Genomic DNA, 17210 nt, shown 5'->3' on the forward strand with positions numbered 1-17210 from the left:
ATAATGAAAGACTAACTTCCTGGAGACTAATATTGGTGAGATTCACATAATTCTAGATGTGATGGATGACAGTTTTCTTCCTCAAATCATCACTGAACCAACATGCAATTTTAGACTTATTGTGATGAGTACTGAGGACATCAAAGAACAGCTAGTCATAGGAAATAACCTTGGATCAAGCGATCATGGGCTGATTCAGTTTAAGAAAAAAGATAATAAAAACCAGCTGTGTCAAATATGACTTTTTATTGTAAAAAGGGTAGATTTTGAGAAATTAAAATAATTACATAAGGAAGACAACTCCTGAAGAGCAAAAATAACTTCAATGTGGTGGTGGCTTGGAATTTCTTCAAATCAACTATACAAGAAAAAACAATGACTAACCTTCTTGTAACTGCTGTTCGAGATGTGCTGTTTATGTCCATTCCAATCAGGTGTATGCACAATTATCAGAATATTTTCCCTTAGCAGCTCCCATCAGGTTGGCTGTGAAGGCTCTGGAGTGGTGCCTTTATGGCTCTGGATACAGGACTCTGGCAATCCCATGCCACCTCAGTTCAAGTTGCCAGTGGTTCAAACAGGGGCTCCATTCGTCTGCAGAGGACCAAGTTAAAGGCCAATGCAGGGACAGGCTGTCTAAGCATCTGGGTGCTCCTAAGTAAACAGCTAAGATAGCAGTACCTTGATGGATGCCACTTCTAGGTCTTGTTTCAGGTGGAGAAGATACTCTCAAATGAGAATAGAGGTGCTTGGAGTGGAGGCATGTAACACTAGGCACACAAGCAAGTGAACCTTTCCCACTCAGCTGGGTAAGTGGCCCTGGTGGACGGTTCCCTGTTGCCAAGTAGGACCTCTCTTACTGTTGCCAAGCACAAAAGTTCCATAGGGTTTCACCATGAAACTTCTAGGCCATGGGATGGAGGGACTGCAGGTGAAGGTGAACATGGTCCTGAGTGATCAGATAGAGGTGGAGTAGTAACACTATCAGGGCATCTACTGATACTAGTAGGAATCTGCTGTACTAGTGTTATTGAGGTCACACTGGGGCCATGACAATTACCGTGGCTCTGTCCCTGCAGACCTTCAGAAGTATCTTGTACACAAGAGGGATTAGAGGAAAGCATACAGCAGGCATCTTCCTCAGGGTATCAGAAATGTATTTGAAACCCCCATCTTTGGAAGATGGAGTGCATGACTTCTAGATAGATGGACTACCCATGGTTGTGGAATGATTTGTTGAGGTTGACTGCTAGTTTGGTCTGAAGTCCTGGGAGATAAATTGCCTCGAAGTTTGTGATAAGGTTGACTTGTTCCCACTGAGAAGGAGGTCCAGTCTCTTAAAAATGGATTTGACAACATGGAGCTGAGATTCCACCTGCTCCCTGGCATGCCCCGAGCAGCTAATTCTTGAGAGAGGGAGGAAGGCTGCTATGATCAACATGCACTTGGTGAACACTCTGGGGACCGTCAATATGCTGAATGGGAGGATTGTGCTTATACACAGCAGGGCTTAACTCGAAATAAGTTACGCAAATTGAGCTACGTTGGGAACATCTACAAAGAACTTATTTAGAAATAGAGCACTCGTCCTCCAACTTCTCTTACTCCTTGTACAATGAGGGTTACAGGAGTCAGAGTAAAAAGTCCTCTAGCTTGATAGTATTTTAACATTATTTCGAAATAACTACCTGCTATGTAGACACAAACTAAGTTATTTAGAAATAATGTTGCTGTGAAGACGTATCCTAAAAATCCTGCCTCGTGCTCAAGAGCCATCTCATGGAACTTGGATGGTGATTCCTTCCAAGGACAAGGAATTACTTATCACAGGCATCTGGGTTGCCTAGGAGGTGCAGCAAACTGCAGGACATATTGTTTGAAGGTGCGGGATTATTTTTGGAACAAACAGACTCTAAGCTGCACAGCTTCAAGGACTTCTGGGCGACAATGATATTGTTGGGCACGAACATTCCAGCAACCCAACAAAACCATTTTAAGCCCCAATTACAACAGCCTTTAAGCCATGCTGGATCCCTAAAGCATACGTCATTGCTTTACTGGCTGGGGTGGTCAGTGTTTAGAGGCCGCTGAGCAGAAGCCCCTGGAAAAGGAGCTCTCAGCCTGATGTTAAGCCCAGAGGTTCCAAAAGGGCCATTGTGCTGGAGGCAGTCACTGGTGGTGATATGCCATTGGTGCTGCCCTCTGTTGTCTGTCAGATCTATGATGGCTGTAACAGGAATAGAAGGAATCACCATCCAAGTTCCATGAGATAGCTCTTGAGCACGAGCAGTGCACTGAAGGATATTGCGTTGGGGATTGGGGCTGAGCTAATGATCTGGGACACTTGTGTTGAGGCACTAGTTCTGGGACTCTGGTGTCAGGGACCAGTGCAGGTTCTCTCTTGCATTCAGGAATCAGTGCCTCTCCGACCTCAGTGTCAGGGAAGGGGAGTATCGTTGCACTGCTGCTGGGAAACCCCACATGGATTCTGGCTTTGGAGAGCAGTGCTGTGGCATGATGATCTGGAGCAGTGATGAGGCAAACAGTGCCAGGCCGGTGGGGGCGGGCGGGCGGGCGGAGGGCAACTGCTGTGTTATGGCCAACTTCCCCTCAGACAGTGCCAGAGGCTCATCTCTGACTGACAGGGTCCAAGGAACTGTTATGGCAATTAAATCTCTGGCAGCTTCAGAAGTGTCTGTGGTGAAGGGTAGCTCCAACTCATCTACCTGGCACTGTGCAGCAGAGGAGTTGCTGAGTGTCAGGCTCGATAGTCCCCTCAGGAGAACTCAAGTCAATGACACTGATGCTTGCTGCATGAGTGCTGGGTGCTCCTTTATGAGACACCCATGCAGTGCCTGCCACTGACACTGCTTTTGGCACTGCGGAGCACCCCTGCTCAGCTCACCACCAGTGAAAGTGAGAGATGCTGGATTGTCTCCTCAGTGAGTGGTGCTCTGCCAAGTGTTTCTTAGACAACAGTCCTTCCTCAACACCGTGTCACGTACTGATGCTGGGGCACTCCGAACAAATGCGTCTGATGCTGGGTCCTGGCGGTCCGCAGTAGATTAGGGATGAAGAGGGCATTCCATGAGCAATTGCACAAGTCAAAAATCCTGCTTCATTTCTGTTATGGGGCTGAAAGCCCTGCAAATCTTGCACCTTTCTGTCTGGTGCACCTCCCTGTGTCACAAGTCATGTGGGTCATGTGTTGGCATAGGCTTACTGTAGCTTCCATAGGGTTTCAAGCCTTGGGCTCACACCATGCCCAGAAACCGAAGGGGTGTGGGGGGGGAGGGGGGAAAGGGACTGGGGAAACCCCACTCCCAAAGCTTATTATATATACACTATATACAGTATCTACTATATACACTAACCACAAACTACAACTAAAGTAACTACGCTGTGGAGAGACTGCACTTGCCAGATAAGCGAGCACCCTTCCAACAACCTTTCCTGGTGGTAAGAAGGAACGGAGGAGGCATGGATCGGCAGGGTCCTACATCTAGCACAGAGGGTGGGCAATAATTTTGGGTCGGGGCCCACTTTAAAAATTTTCAGCTTCACACAGCTCCCCCGCCCCCAGACCCTGATTGGCCTGGGGGAGCGCAAATCCTCCTCCTGCCCTACCCCCGCCATGCGAGGAGCACACGACACTTCAAAGTGTGCCAATAAGGGCCTAGGGGCAGGGGAGCTGCATGAAGCTTTCTTCACCCTGCCCCGCGCATGTGTACGGCACTTTGAAGTGTTGTGAGCTCCTCCCAGGATGGAGGAAACTTTGCGCAGCTCCCTTGCCACCAGGCCAATCAGGGCTTGGGGGCGGGGGAGCGCGTGACGTCTCCTCCCGCCCCGCAAGGAGCGCGTAGCACTTTGAAGTGCCGCATGCTCCTTGCAGGGCGGGAGGAAGTTTTGTGCGCTCCCCCACCCGCAGGCCCTAATTGGCCTGGGGACAGGGAAGCGGCAGGGCCTCTGAAGGCTGGATCAACACACTTGGTGAGCCGCATCCGGCCCACGGAGGCCCTTTTACCCACCCCGATCTAGCACCATGAAGGCACCATTCCACTCCACAGCTGACCCGATGGGAGCTGCTAAGGAAAAAGCCTTCTGATGGCTGTGCATGCAGTGTGCACACACCTGACTGGAGTTAACATGAACAAACACTTGAAGATTTGCATCACAAGAAAAGGAAGAAAAAACCTCAGGGAAAAGCTACAAACCCAGTCGGATGAATGGCTACCTAAAAAAGTATTAGGCCTAAGCAGAGAACCTATAGAGAATAAGAAAAGGGGGCTGATCAGCAAATAAATCTACACTGTGGAGGTTAGAAAATGTAGGAGTAAAGTGAGAATTGCTAAAAGTCAAGCTGAATTAGCTCTTGCTATGGACATTTAAATAAATAATAAGTTTTTTAGTTACAGGCAGTCCCTGAGTTACGCGGATCCGACTTATGTCGGATCCGCAGTTACGAACGGGGCTTTTCTTGCCCCGGAGGACGCAAGCGGTGGGACGCCCAGATGCGCGCGGTCCCGCCGCCCGCGTCCTCCGGGGCGAGAAAAGCTGCTCCGCGTCTCCCTGGTCTGCTGGGGGGGGGAGGCCCCCCAGCAGACCAGGGAGACGCGGAGCAAAGCCGCGGAGCATGTGGGCAGTGGGACAGCAGAGCAAAGCCGCGGAGGATGCGGGCGGGACCGTGGCGCATCTCGGCGGTCCCGCCACCAGCGTCTCCCAGGTCTGCTGGGGGGGGGGGCGCAGCCAGTGCGCCCTCTGCTCCCCCCAGCAGACCAGGCTTTTCTCGCCGACGACGCCTGGGCTACTGGACCAACCCGGCAGCACCCCAGCTGCTCTGCCTCAGGCATCCCCAAGTCAGCCGCTACTGAAACTGACCAGCGGCTGACTACAGGAAGCCCGAGGCAGAGTTGCTCTGCCCTGGGCTTCCTGGAATCAGCCGCTGATCAGTTTCAGCAGTGGCTGACTTGGGGACACCTGGGGTAGAGCAGCTGGGGTGCTGCCGGGTTGGTCCCCGCAGCGCTGAGGTGTGGCGTTGCGGGGACCTACCCGGCAGTGCCCTAGCTGCTCTGTCCCAGGCATCCAAATTCAGCCGCTGTTGAAACTGATCAGCGGCTGATTCCAGGAAGCCCGGGGCAGAGCAACTCTGCCTCAGGCTTCCTGTAGTCAGCCGCTGGTCAGTTTCAGCAGCGGCTGAATCTGGATGCCAGTTTCGATTTACATACAAATTCAACTTAAGTACAAACCTACAGTCCCTATCTTGTACGTAACCCGGGGACTGCCTGTATAGTTTAGTTTAGTTTAGTTTAGAGACACACTATGGAAGGATGAGATTGGTCCATTATGCAGTATGCATGGGAAGGAGATTAAAGATAATCTTTATATATACACCAAAAACTAAACGTATAATTTGCCTGGGATTCTGCATCCACCTTGCCTCTTCCCCCAGTAGCCTTGCCTGTCCCCGCTTAGTAAATGCCAGCCCTCCCTCTGCTGCCACCGGAGCAGAGCCCCACAGCTGGTAATAGCAGAGGGGCTGGCACTGACCTACTTTGGTCTGACAAATTCCCTGGTTCAGGACTGGTCAGGTCCCAAGGGTGCCAGACCAGGGAAGTACAACCTATAGTATGTAAGGTTCTAGATCAAGTTGTGAAGAAAAGAATAATTACATGTATAGAGGTAAATATTAAAAGGGATTTTATGCAATAAGGATTAACAAAGGTAGAACATGATAGACTGACCTGATTTCCTTCTCGAACAATATAACTGATTTTTTAGACAAGGGAAGTGCAGTAAACCCAATATTCTTGGACTTCAGTAAAGCATCTGACAACAGGGAAATTATTTCTTAAATTAGGGAAAATAGGGATCAGTAAAAACATTGTAATTTCAAGTAGTAATTGGCTAAAGAAGAGAAGGCAGGAGATTATGCCAAAAGATGAATTACTGGACCAAAGGAAAGTTATTAGTGGAGCTTCTCAAAGATTATTCTTGGGACCAATCTTGTTCAACTTTAAAAACAAATTTTTTAAACAACCTTGAAACAAAAAGTATAAGTGTGCTGATGACATTTGCTGATGAAACAAAGCAGGGACGCATCATCCATAAAGAAGAAGATTAGAATATTATTCAGGAAGATCTGAATGACCTTGAAAGCTGAAGTGACAGACATGGGATGAAATTCAATAGTACAAAATGAAAAGTCATTCAGAGTAATAATAAGAATTTCTGTTTCATCAAGGGCTCAACAGTTGGAAGTGAGAGGAGAGAGACTGGATGTGTGAGTCTATCACAGGATGATTATGAGCCACCAATGTGATGCAGCTTGTGAAAAAGGCAAATGTGATTCTAGAATGTATCAGGTGTACTGGAAGAACAAGGCTTGCTTAGTCTAGTAAAGCAAAGGACTGCTCTCCATAAATGCATAAAGGGACATGATTGCTCTAAGGCAGTGGTTCCCAACCTGTGGTCCACAGACCTCTGGTGGTCCACAACAGTACTGTAGGGGGGCTATGGAAAGTTGGGAGCTGAGAGACTCTGTGCTGGCAGCCGAGAGACTCTGTGCTGGCAGCCAGCAAGTCCCTCAACCTGCGCTGCTTCCCCAGCAGGCTGAGGAACACGGCTTGGGAAGCAATGCAGACTGAGGGACGTGCAGGCTACAGGCATGGCTACACTGGGTTGTTTTGGGGTTTTTTTTGGGGGGGGAAGCACATCTGTAAAATTTTAATAGATTGAAAAGGGGTCTGTATGCTTCTGAGGTTTCTAACTCTCAGAGGGATTAGATTCTGTAACAGCCTCACAAAAGAGGATGTGGAGGCCAATAACTTACTGAAAGTTGGACAAGATTTATGAGAATTACTGTACGATGACTTTGCTCGTGATGGTAGGGGAAAGGCCACAATTATCCTGGGGCCCATTTTTGTCTTATGCATCTGGATCTCATGCTTCAGGGTTTCACCAGCCAACAGCAGGAGTCAGGAACGGATTAATTTCCTTTCCTGCCACAACCCATGGTATTCTGGAAGGGTGTTTATATCTCATTTATTTGCAACCTCAGGGAGGGTCAACACCTGGAGATGAGATATTGGGCAGGGCAGACAAGTGAAACAAAGCAGCATCAAGCATTCTCCCTCTCAGGTGCTTGGCAGATTGGTTATTTACATGATCAGGATCTGATACCCGGGATCAGAAGGGACTTTTCCTCTAAGTCAGTCCGGTGGTGACTAGGGATGTTAGAGTATAACATTTAGCCAATAAGCTGATGCCTTATTGAGTGGCTAGTCCCATAGATAAAGGGGAAGACTTAATGGAGACAACACCAATAATGAGTATTAGGAGGATACAGGATGGGTTAAAGAGGATTACAAGGGAAAATAGGAATGGCAAGGACTTGCAGCCAGAGGAAGCTAGAGATAGACCAGAGAATCGCACTGTCACTAGGAAAAGGCAGGTCCATGTGATTGGGGACTCCTTATTGAGAACAATAGGCCTGTAACCAGAGCTGATCCGGAGAATATAAGGGTGTGCTGTCTGCCAGGTGCTAAGATACGAGATGTGGAACTGAGGTTGAAGAGGATTATTAAGGGAGCAGGAAGGAATCCATTGATCTTCCTTCATGTAGGAACAAATGATATGGCTAGATTCTCGCTGGAACGAATTAAGGGAGACTATGCTAGGCTGGGGAGGACGCTCAAGAAAATTGAGGCTCAGGTGATCTTTATTGGGATTCTGCCTGTTCCTAGAGAAGGGCAACTAAGATGTGAGAGGATTATGATGATCAACAGAGGGCTTAGGCAGTGGTGCTATAAGGAGGGCTTTGGGATGTATGGTCACTGGGAGGCATTTATGGAAAGAGGACTGTTCTCTAGGGATGGACTTCACCTAAGTAGGGAGGGAAATAGACTTCTAGGATGGAGGCTGGCTCAACTGACTGAGAGAGCTTTAAACTAGGAATTTGGGGGAGACGGTTGGGAGGTGTCCAGGTAATCTCTATGCTGGATTTTAACACTGAGAGGGAGGAAAACGAAGTAAGAAAGGAAATAGCTGGGGGTAGGAGAATGAACATGAGGAAGGGTAGGGTGGATACTAGTCTAATAGGTCATATTGGAGGTACAATGTCCATGCCAAATTGGGTAAAGAATGTGAATGAGGCCAAACAGCAAAAATTAAGATGTTTGTACACCAATGCGAGGAGCTTAGGTAACAAAAAGGAGGAACTAGAGCTATTGGTCCAGGAAGTGAAACCAGATATTATAGGAATAACAGAAACATGGTGGAATACTAGGCATGTCTGGAGTGCAGGTATTGAAGGGTATGTGCTGTTTAGGAAAGACAGAAATAAGGGTAAAGGTGGTGGAGTCGCACTGTATGTCAAAGATGAGGTAGACTGTAAAGAAATAAAAAGTGATGGAATGGAGAAGACAGAGTCTGTTTGGGCAAAAATCACATTGGGAAAGAAAACTATCAGATCCTCCCCTGGGATAGTGCTAGGGGTGTATTATAGACCACCAGGATCCAATTTGGATATGGATAGAGACCTCTTTAATGTTTTTAATGAAGTAAATACTCATGGAAACTGCGTAATCATGGGAGATTTCAACTTTCCAGATATAGACTGGAGAACAAGTGCTGGTAATAATAATAGGGCTCAGATTTTCCTATTTGTGATAGCTGATGAATTCTTTCATCAAGTAGTTGCTGAACCAACAAGGGGGTATTCAATTTTAGATTTGGTTTTGGTGAGAGGTGAGGACCTCATAGATGAAATGGTTGTAGGGGACAACCTTGGCTCAAGTGATCATGAGCTAATTCAGTTCAAATTAAATGGAAGGATAAACAAAAATAAATCTGAGACTAGGGTTTTTTATTTCAAAAGGGCTAACTTTAACAAATTAAGGAAATTAGTTAGGGAAGTTGATTGGACTAAAGAAATTATGGATCTTGAGGTGGAGGAGGCCTGGAATTATTTCAAGTTAAAGTTGCAGAAGCTGTCAGAAGCCTGTATCCCTAGAAAAGGGAAAAAATTTATAGGCAGGTGTGTTAGATCAAGCTGGATGAGGAAGCATCTCAGAGACGTGATTAAGAAAAAGCAGAAAGCATATAAGGAGTGGAAAATGGGAGGGATCAGTAAAGAAAGCTACCTTATTGAGGTTAAAGCATGTAGGGACAAAGTGAGAAAGGCTAAAAGTCAGGTAGAGTTGGACCTTCCAAAGGGAATTAAAACCAATAGTAAAAGGTTTTATAGTCATATAAATAGGAAAGAAACAAAAAAAGTAGTAGTAGGATGGCTAATTACTAAGGATGGAGTGGAGGTTAAGGATAATCTAGGAATAGCCCAATATCTAAACAAATACTTTGCTTCAGTCTTTAATGAGACTCATAAAGAGCTTAGGGATAATGATAACATAACAAATGGGACTAAGGATATGGAGGTAGATATTACCATATCCGAGGTAAAAGCCAAACTTGAACAGCTTAATGGGAGTAAATCGGGGGGCCCAGATAATCTTCATCCAAGAATATTAAAGGAACTGGCACATGAACTTTTAAGTGCATTAGCAAAATTTTTTAATAATCTCTAAACTCAGGGGTTGTACCATTTGACTGGAGAATTGCTAATATAGTTCCGATTTTTAAGAAAGGGAAAAAAAGCGACCCGGGTAACTATAGGCCTGTTAGTTTGACATCTGTAGTATGTAAGATCTTGGAAAAATTTTTGAAGGAGAAAGTAGTTAGAGACATTGAGGCTAATGGCAATTGGGACAAATTACAACATGGTTTTACAAAAGGTAGATCGTGCCAAACCAACCTGATCTCCTTTTTTGAGAAAGTAACAGATTTTTTAGATAAAGGAAATGCAGTGGATCTAATCTACCTCGACTTTAGTAAGGCATTTGATACAGTACGACATGGGGAATTATTGATTAAATTGGAAAAAATAGGGATTAATATGAAAGTTGAGAGGTGGATAAGCAACTGGTTAAAGGAGAGACTACAGTGGGTCACATTGAAAGGTGAACTGTCAGGTTGGAGGAAGGTTACTAGCGGAGTTCCTCTGGGATCAGTTTTGGGGCCAATTTAATTTAATCTTTTTATCGCTCAACTTGGCACCAAAAGTGGAAGTATCCTGATAAAATTTGCAGATGACACAAAGTTGGGAGCTACTGCCAATTCAAAAAAGGATTGGCATATCATACAGGAAGATCTCGATCATCTTGGAAATTGGAGTGATAGCAATAGGATGAAATTTAATAGTGAGAAGTGTAAGGTTATGCATTTAGGGATTAATAACAAGAATTTTAGTTATAAGCTGGGGACACATCAGTTGGAAGTAACGGAGGAGGAGAAGGACCTCGGAGTCCTGGTTGATTATAAGATTACTATGAGCCGCCATTGTGACATGGCCGTGAAAAAGGCTAATACGGTCTTGGGATGTATTAGGCGAGGTATTTCCAGTAAGGATAAGGAGATGTTAGTGCCATTATACAAGGCATTGGTGAGACCCCATTTGGAATACTGTGTGCAGTTCTGGTCTCCCGTGTTTAAGAAGGATGAATTCAAACTGGAACAGGTACAAAGAAGGGCCACTAGGATGATCCGAGGAATGGAAAACCTGTCTTATGAAAGGAGACTCAAGGAGCTTGGCTTGTTTACCTTAACCAAAAGAAGGCTGAGGGGGGACATGATTGCACTCTTTAAATATATTAGAGGGATAAATACCAGGGAGGGAGAGGAATTATTTAAGTTTAATACCAATGTGGACACAAGAACAAATGGATATAAGCTGGCTAGTAGGAAGTTTAGTCTTGAGATTAGATGAAGGTTTCTAACCGTTAGAGGAGTGAGATTCTGGAACAGCTTTCCAAGGGAAGTAGTGGGGGCAAAAGATCTATCTGGTTTCAAGATTAAACTAAATGGGTTTATGAAGGGGATGGTTTGATGAGATAACATGATCTTGGTAACTAATTGACCATTCATTATCAGTGGGAAATAGGTCAATGGAGGGATGATAGGAATTACTATAGAGAACTTTCTGGGTGTCTGGCTGATGAGTCTTGCCCACATGCTCAGGGTTTAGCTGATCGCCATATTTGGGGTCGGGAAGGAATTTTCCTCCAGGGTAGATTGGCAGAGGCCCTGGAGGTTTTTTGCCTTCCTCTGTAGCATGGCGTACAGATCACAGCTGGAGGATTCTCTGCATCTTGGGGTCTTCAAAGTATTTGAAGGCTTCAATATCTGAGATATAGGTGAGAGGATTATTCTAGGAGGGGTGGGTGAGATTCTGTGGCCTGCACTGTGCAGCGGGTCAGACTAGATGATCATAATGGTCCCTTCTGATCTTAAAGTCTATGAGTCTATCAATTAATGGTGTCTCTTACAATCAGCTAGCTCCCAGGGAGGCAGTTTCATTGTGGCAGCAGCTTCACTGCTGCAGCAAAGCCTACATTCCGGAAACTGGGCAGGCAATGGATGCCCACTTCACTCCTGGAAAGAAGGTTACCCTGCAACAGGGAAGCCACCTCCCCAGGAGCTGGGCTGGCAGTGGGTAGCAGAGCAGTCCCACTCCCAGCTGAGCACTCCGCAACATAAAGCTTATTTAACCTTTATACTGTAGAGCCCACAGCATATAACTGCTGGGATTTTCAGTGGTTATATGGTTACCTATTTAACCAACTTTTAACATTCCCTAATGGTGACTTTGGCTTTGAGTCCTGGTGCACCTCGGTCCCTCCTATTCTCTGTCTGACGCACAATAGTCCTGTGGACTGTAATATTTTGGTCTAATTTTGATTGCTGGGTTTAAATGTGTGGATGTGGCTAGTGGCCTACGATATGCAGAAGGTCAGGCTAGATAATCTAATGGTCCTTTCTGGCCTTTAACTCCCTAAGCAGCAGGAAAAAGCGGGCACCTCCCCCACGTCCCACATATTTTTCAAATGTGAGAAGTCAGACTGTTCTTAATCTTACTTTTCTACAGGATTTTTAAACTTGGGCTGATCTGGGAAATGTATTTAGGCACGCATTTTTAAAATGCTTTGTTTACGGTATGTGCTGCAATTTCGTGGCATGTTTCAGGTATGCATGTGAGAAATGCTTAATTCTCATAGGTCCTCCTAATGGTTTAACTTAGGCTACGTCTAGACTACATACCTTTTTCAAAAGAGGCTTTTTTGAAAGAGAACACCCAGCATTCTGGATGCTCTCTTTCGAAAAAGCACAGTTTGCATTACATCACACCTTTTTTTGAAAGAGCACTTTCAAAAAAAGGCGTTCTTCCTTGTAAAACGAGTTTTTCTGCAGTCAAAAAAAACTTCTGCATTCTTTCGATTTATTTTCGAAAAAATGCAGCAGCAGTCTAGAGGTAGATAAAGATTTTTCAAAAAAAGGCCACATTTTTCGAAAAATCCCTTTAGTCTAGACACACCCTTAGTGTGAAACATAGACAACAATGGAGAACACTCCATAACCATTTTATATTGAAACAGTATACATTTATCCTATATGTACACATGTAACAAATACTGAAATATATAGTGACAAGTATCAAGGTAGCCACGTTAGTCTGAATCTGCATAAACAACGAGAAGTCTTGTGGCACCTTATAGCCTAAAAGTTTTATTGGAGCATAAGCTTTTGTGGACAAAGACCCACTTCATCATGAATCTGATGAAGTGGGTCTTTGCCCATGAAAGCTTATGCGCCAATAAATCTGTTAGTCTATAAGGTACCATAGGACTTCTCATCGTTACTGAAATATGTATTATCCTTGTACATATAATATGGCTGGTCAGTCTTCCAATCAATCGAACCTTTAAGACAAAGAGATTATTTTAATGTGTTCATATACATGGTCTATCTGATGATGATATGGGGATCTAAAGTTCTTGAAATTGACAACATTTCTCAGTGGTAAGCATTTATGCAAACCCAGTATACCTGGGAGAGCTGTCAAGAACTTGCAAAAAAGCCATAAGTTTAATATATATTTTCTTCTTGGAAAACATGTTTATAATATTCTGAAATAAAATGATGTTTCTTTCAAAATGTTCAAATACATATCCTGGCTGCTGCCCTCCTGAAAGATTATGAATGAAGTACAAACTGGCTTCCATAGGAGAAGTAAAAATAGAAACATAGGAATTGCCATACTAGAAGTGATCAAAGGTCTTTCTACTGCAATTTCACTTTTCCAAAACTTTGAAAAAAAATCCCACCATAATAAAACCCTTCATATTGCACCTACTTGTGCTAGACTATGCTTTGGGCAGGGAGGGGAGAAGGAAAGAACGGTGTTTCTCTCTTACTTCATCTGATCCTCAGATTTGAAAAACAGATAGTCCTAGTAATTTTATCTTCACTAATGTAACTGTAGATGTTATTAGTGCTCCTGTAAACATTTGGTTATGTTATGCATCCTACAAAATTCAGTATAATTACGTTTCTTCAACACTAAGATCCACAGGTTAAATATTGCGTATAAATCCTTTTCTTGTTTAACACTTTTAATCCTAAATATCTGTGTAAAACTGATGTCACATTATTGAAATTTGAACAATGATAAGAATTTAAACAACACATCTGTCCAAACTTAAAATTACCAATAAGTTCCTGCCCCTTGTGAAGTTAAGTCCATTCCATCCACACCATAGCTGTCATCATCCATTATTTTGGAGAGACCAAAATCAGTGATTTTTATTTCTCCACATGCTGTTCCATCTACCAGAAGGATGTTGCCTAACAACAACAAAAAATTATTAATATGCAACCTTATCACAAGCATACTAAATAAGTGAGTCATCATAGGGTCAACCTGCAGCAATCTACAACAGCTGTACACCAACCACCTTTCTAGTCTCCTCATCAAACCATGCTGATCCATGTGCTGTTCCTAAGCTGATCCCAACTGCAATGGCCTTTTAAGGGACTCATTGGGTAGCTGTGAAACACCAAATCACAGCAACAACTGGCACTGAACTTTTTTCCACTACTTATCCACAAAACATGTTCTACCAGCACCACAGAATTCACAGGAAGCTAGTTAAGTTGGCTTTAGGGCCAGTCTATATTGGGCCCTCAAGAACAGTGCAAAGGGGCTACAGACAGGCCAAGGACCTCCCCCCATGTTTTTAAACTGCACAATGTATTTCTCATACTATGTTTTCCTATAGTATTGCATTTTATTCATTATTTAAACAAAAAATTTTTTTACCAATCTTGTGTTATCTTCAAAATATTAAATTAAGTTGCCTTAAAATATATTCAGAACTGTTCTATATGAGAACAGTCCTTCTCTGGAACTGTTCAAAAGAGCATGCATACTGTACATCTCTACCCTAAGAAAAATCCATGTTAAAAGTTTCCTACTTACAAAGTAGTAGCTCTGGCTTGATGTTCTACAGTATGCCACAAAAACAATAACTCTGTCTCAAGAGGTTAACAATTTAAGATTCATAAAGACAGTACTAAATAAAACAGAAGGCCAAAGGAAGGCTATAGGTAGAAGATAGTGTAAACCTTAAATCTGTTTGTTTAAAATGGTCACACTCAATTTATGTACTTTATGCTGAGTCATTATTGGAAGATTTAATGGATGTGGTAAGAATTAAAGAGAGATCTGAAGACAATGGCTATTAGACATGCAAGAAAAATGAGACTGTTCTAGGCATAAGGGGAATAACATGAAAGAGGACATGAAGAGGACAGCGGAAGGAGGATATAAAGGGAGCAGGTAGGAAAGAGACCTGGTGATAGCAAAGAAGGACAACAGTTGTAGAAATGAGTGAAATTACACAGACTGCAAAGTGAAAACAAAAGCTGGAACTAGATGTAAGCAGTGATAGCCAGTGAAAGGATTTCAGTGGACAAGGAAAATGCACACTAAAGGAAAATTATTTTTAGGGCAGCATTCTGGAAAAAATCAAAGGGAAAGGAAACAAATTATTTTCTTATTTCTGAAAGTGTCCATCATGTTCTCTGGATCTGTGATAAGGTGTCTATCCCACACAGGCACAGAAGAGGTGATCTCCTCCATGCTCTGGATGTGAGCCCCCCCCCCCCCCCTCCCAACAGCCCAGAGAGGCCATGTAAAGCACAGCCAATCAGGGAGGAGATGCAGGGACCAATTCAGGTTCTAAAAGCTCAGATAAAAGGGAACTTCAGGGCAGAGTAGTATTAGTTGCCTTAGGGAGCCTAGCTGAGTGCCCTGAGGTAAGGGCGAAGAAGGTAGTGCTAGGGCCATTGGAGATTACAGGGAAACAACAGCAGGCTATTTACAGCGTACTTGGGATGAGGGTTGGATTAGTGTGTGGGCCTGGACCCCCCCCCCCCCAACAACACCTCACTGGGGAAATGGCTTGACTTTTGGACACAGATTCCCTTCCAGAAGAGGGAAACAAAGATGGTAACCTAGCCAGGGGCCTGAGTCGAGAAGAGAATGCAAAGACTGAGTTCTGGTGTGCCAACCACAGACATAGGCTTCCGCTTCAAGCCAATCCCCAGAAGAGGTGCGGGTCTGGCAATGAGGGCTACACCCTGTGACAGGGACTTACCCCATAAATAAAAATCACAAAATAATGCTAAATGACTGAAGAGTTGAGGAAAGTGATAGACAAAGAATAGATAAAGGTTTCAGCAGTAAAGATGTAAGAGAAAGAAGGATTTTGGAAATGTTTAAGAAGAAATGACAACCAGAAGTTAACTTGAGATTTTGCAGCATGAATTACAAATATAATTCAAAAGAACAAAATTATTAGATTTTCAAAAGTAACTTTTTTAATTTACCTGGTTTAAGATCATAGTGTATAATAGGGGGCTTGATCTCATTGAGATACCGTAGTGCATTTACTATTTGCATTACAATTGACCTAGCTTCCTTCTCTGACATCAGTTTATGTTGTTTGAGATAGAAATCCAAGTCATTGCCTTCACAGTACTCCAATACTGTACAAAACCTAGAGTAAAAATTCATAAATACAGTGTCAGATAAGGTAGAATATAAATTGCCATCTAAGGGCATGTCTACACAGCAGAGCTAAATTCGAAATAAGCTACACAACTTGAGCTGTCTACTGCGTAGCTTGAGTCAAAATAAGTTATTTCAGCTTTTGGTGCTGTTTACACAGCAGGAAGTCCAAGTTAGAGCACTCTTCTTCCAACTTCCCTTACTCCTCATAAAATGAGGGTTACAGGAGTCAGAATAAGAAATCCTCCAGCTCAACATTATTTCAATATTATGTTAAATAGCTGCTTGTTGTGTAAATGCGGACTATGTTATTTCGGAATAATGCTGCTGTGTAGACATAGCCTAACTGTACAATAATATGAAAAAAGATTGATACTGACAAGTTAAGTATTTTGATTACATGAACAACAGTAAAACTAGCTTTTTAAATTAAGGGAATCTGGCATAATAACTAGTTACTTAAAAACCAAACATCAAAAGCGTCTGCATTCAGAAACAAAATAGACTACAGAAATACAAGTGAGAGTATGTAAAAACTTTGTTTTTTGTACAGACAAGTTTCATGGTAACAAAAGTATTTTAATCTCCTACTGTGGAATTCTTTACTGGGTCTCTGAAATGGGGATGTAATGGAACAGTCAACTAGTCAACTACTAGCATATGCTTATCGGGTAGTCAAGTCTTCCCCTCCCTCTTGCTGCTTCTGTGTCAGCAAGGGGGAGAGAAGCAGGAGCCGGTGCTGGGGGCCAGTTCCCCCCAGCACTTAAAAGCCAGTTCCCCCAGCACCACTATCTCCACAGTATGTGTGGGGGAAGGGTGAGGGGCAGAGCCGCAGCATTCTGAAGCTAGAACGAGCTGGGACTGTTCAATCCCAGCTCGTGCCAGCCCCAAGATCTAACCCTGCAGTAGCTCTGCATTTTAAATGTAGTAAGAGCCCCTGGGATCTAACCCCACTGCATCTCTGCAGTTTAAAAGTAGTAGGAGCCAGGCTGCTGCACACTCAGCTCCTATTACTTTTAAACTGCAGGGCCGCAGCGGGGTTAGCGAGCACCCCCACCTTATCAACTAATAGAGTAGTCAGTGGAAATTCCCTACTATAAAAGCTCAAGGGAAGCATGGTAGTAGTTATGGAAACACCTCATGTTAGCCTGCACATGGAATAGGAGAAACCCTTAGGGCAGGGGTGTCCAAACTTTTTTCAAAGAGGGCCAGATTTGATGAAGTGAACATGCGTGAGGGCCGACCATTT

General features: G+C 43.8%; 1 protein-coding gene across 3 annotated transcripts in view; it reads right to left on the reverse strand.

The window, feature by feature from the left end:
- Positions 1–17210, reverse strand: part of TLK1 (tousled like kinase 1) — a 152295-nt gene that overhangs the window by 10420 nt on the left and 124665 nt on the right. For all 3 annotated transcript variants that reach the window (XM_075933612.2, XM_075933614.2, XM_075933613.2), the window contains 2 exons: positions 15781–15950; positions 13599–13734 (listed from right to left, as the gene is read on the reverse strand). In XM_075933612.2, coding sequence (XP_075789727.1) covers positions 13599–13734; positions 15781–15950 — 306 coding nt within the window. The remainder of the gene's footprint in view (positions 1–13598; positions 13735–15780; positions 15951–17210) is intronic.

Source organism: Pelodiscus sinensis, chromosome 7, assembly GCF_052426305.1.
Source record: "Pelodiscus sinensis isolate ZL-2025 chromosome 7, ASM5242630v1, whole genome shotgun sequence".
Classification (NCBI taxonomy): Eukaryota; Metazoa; Chordata; order Testudines; family Trionychidae; genus Pelodiscus; species Pelodiscus sinensis.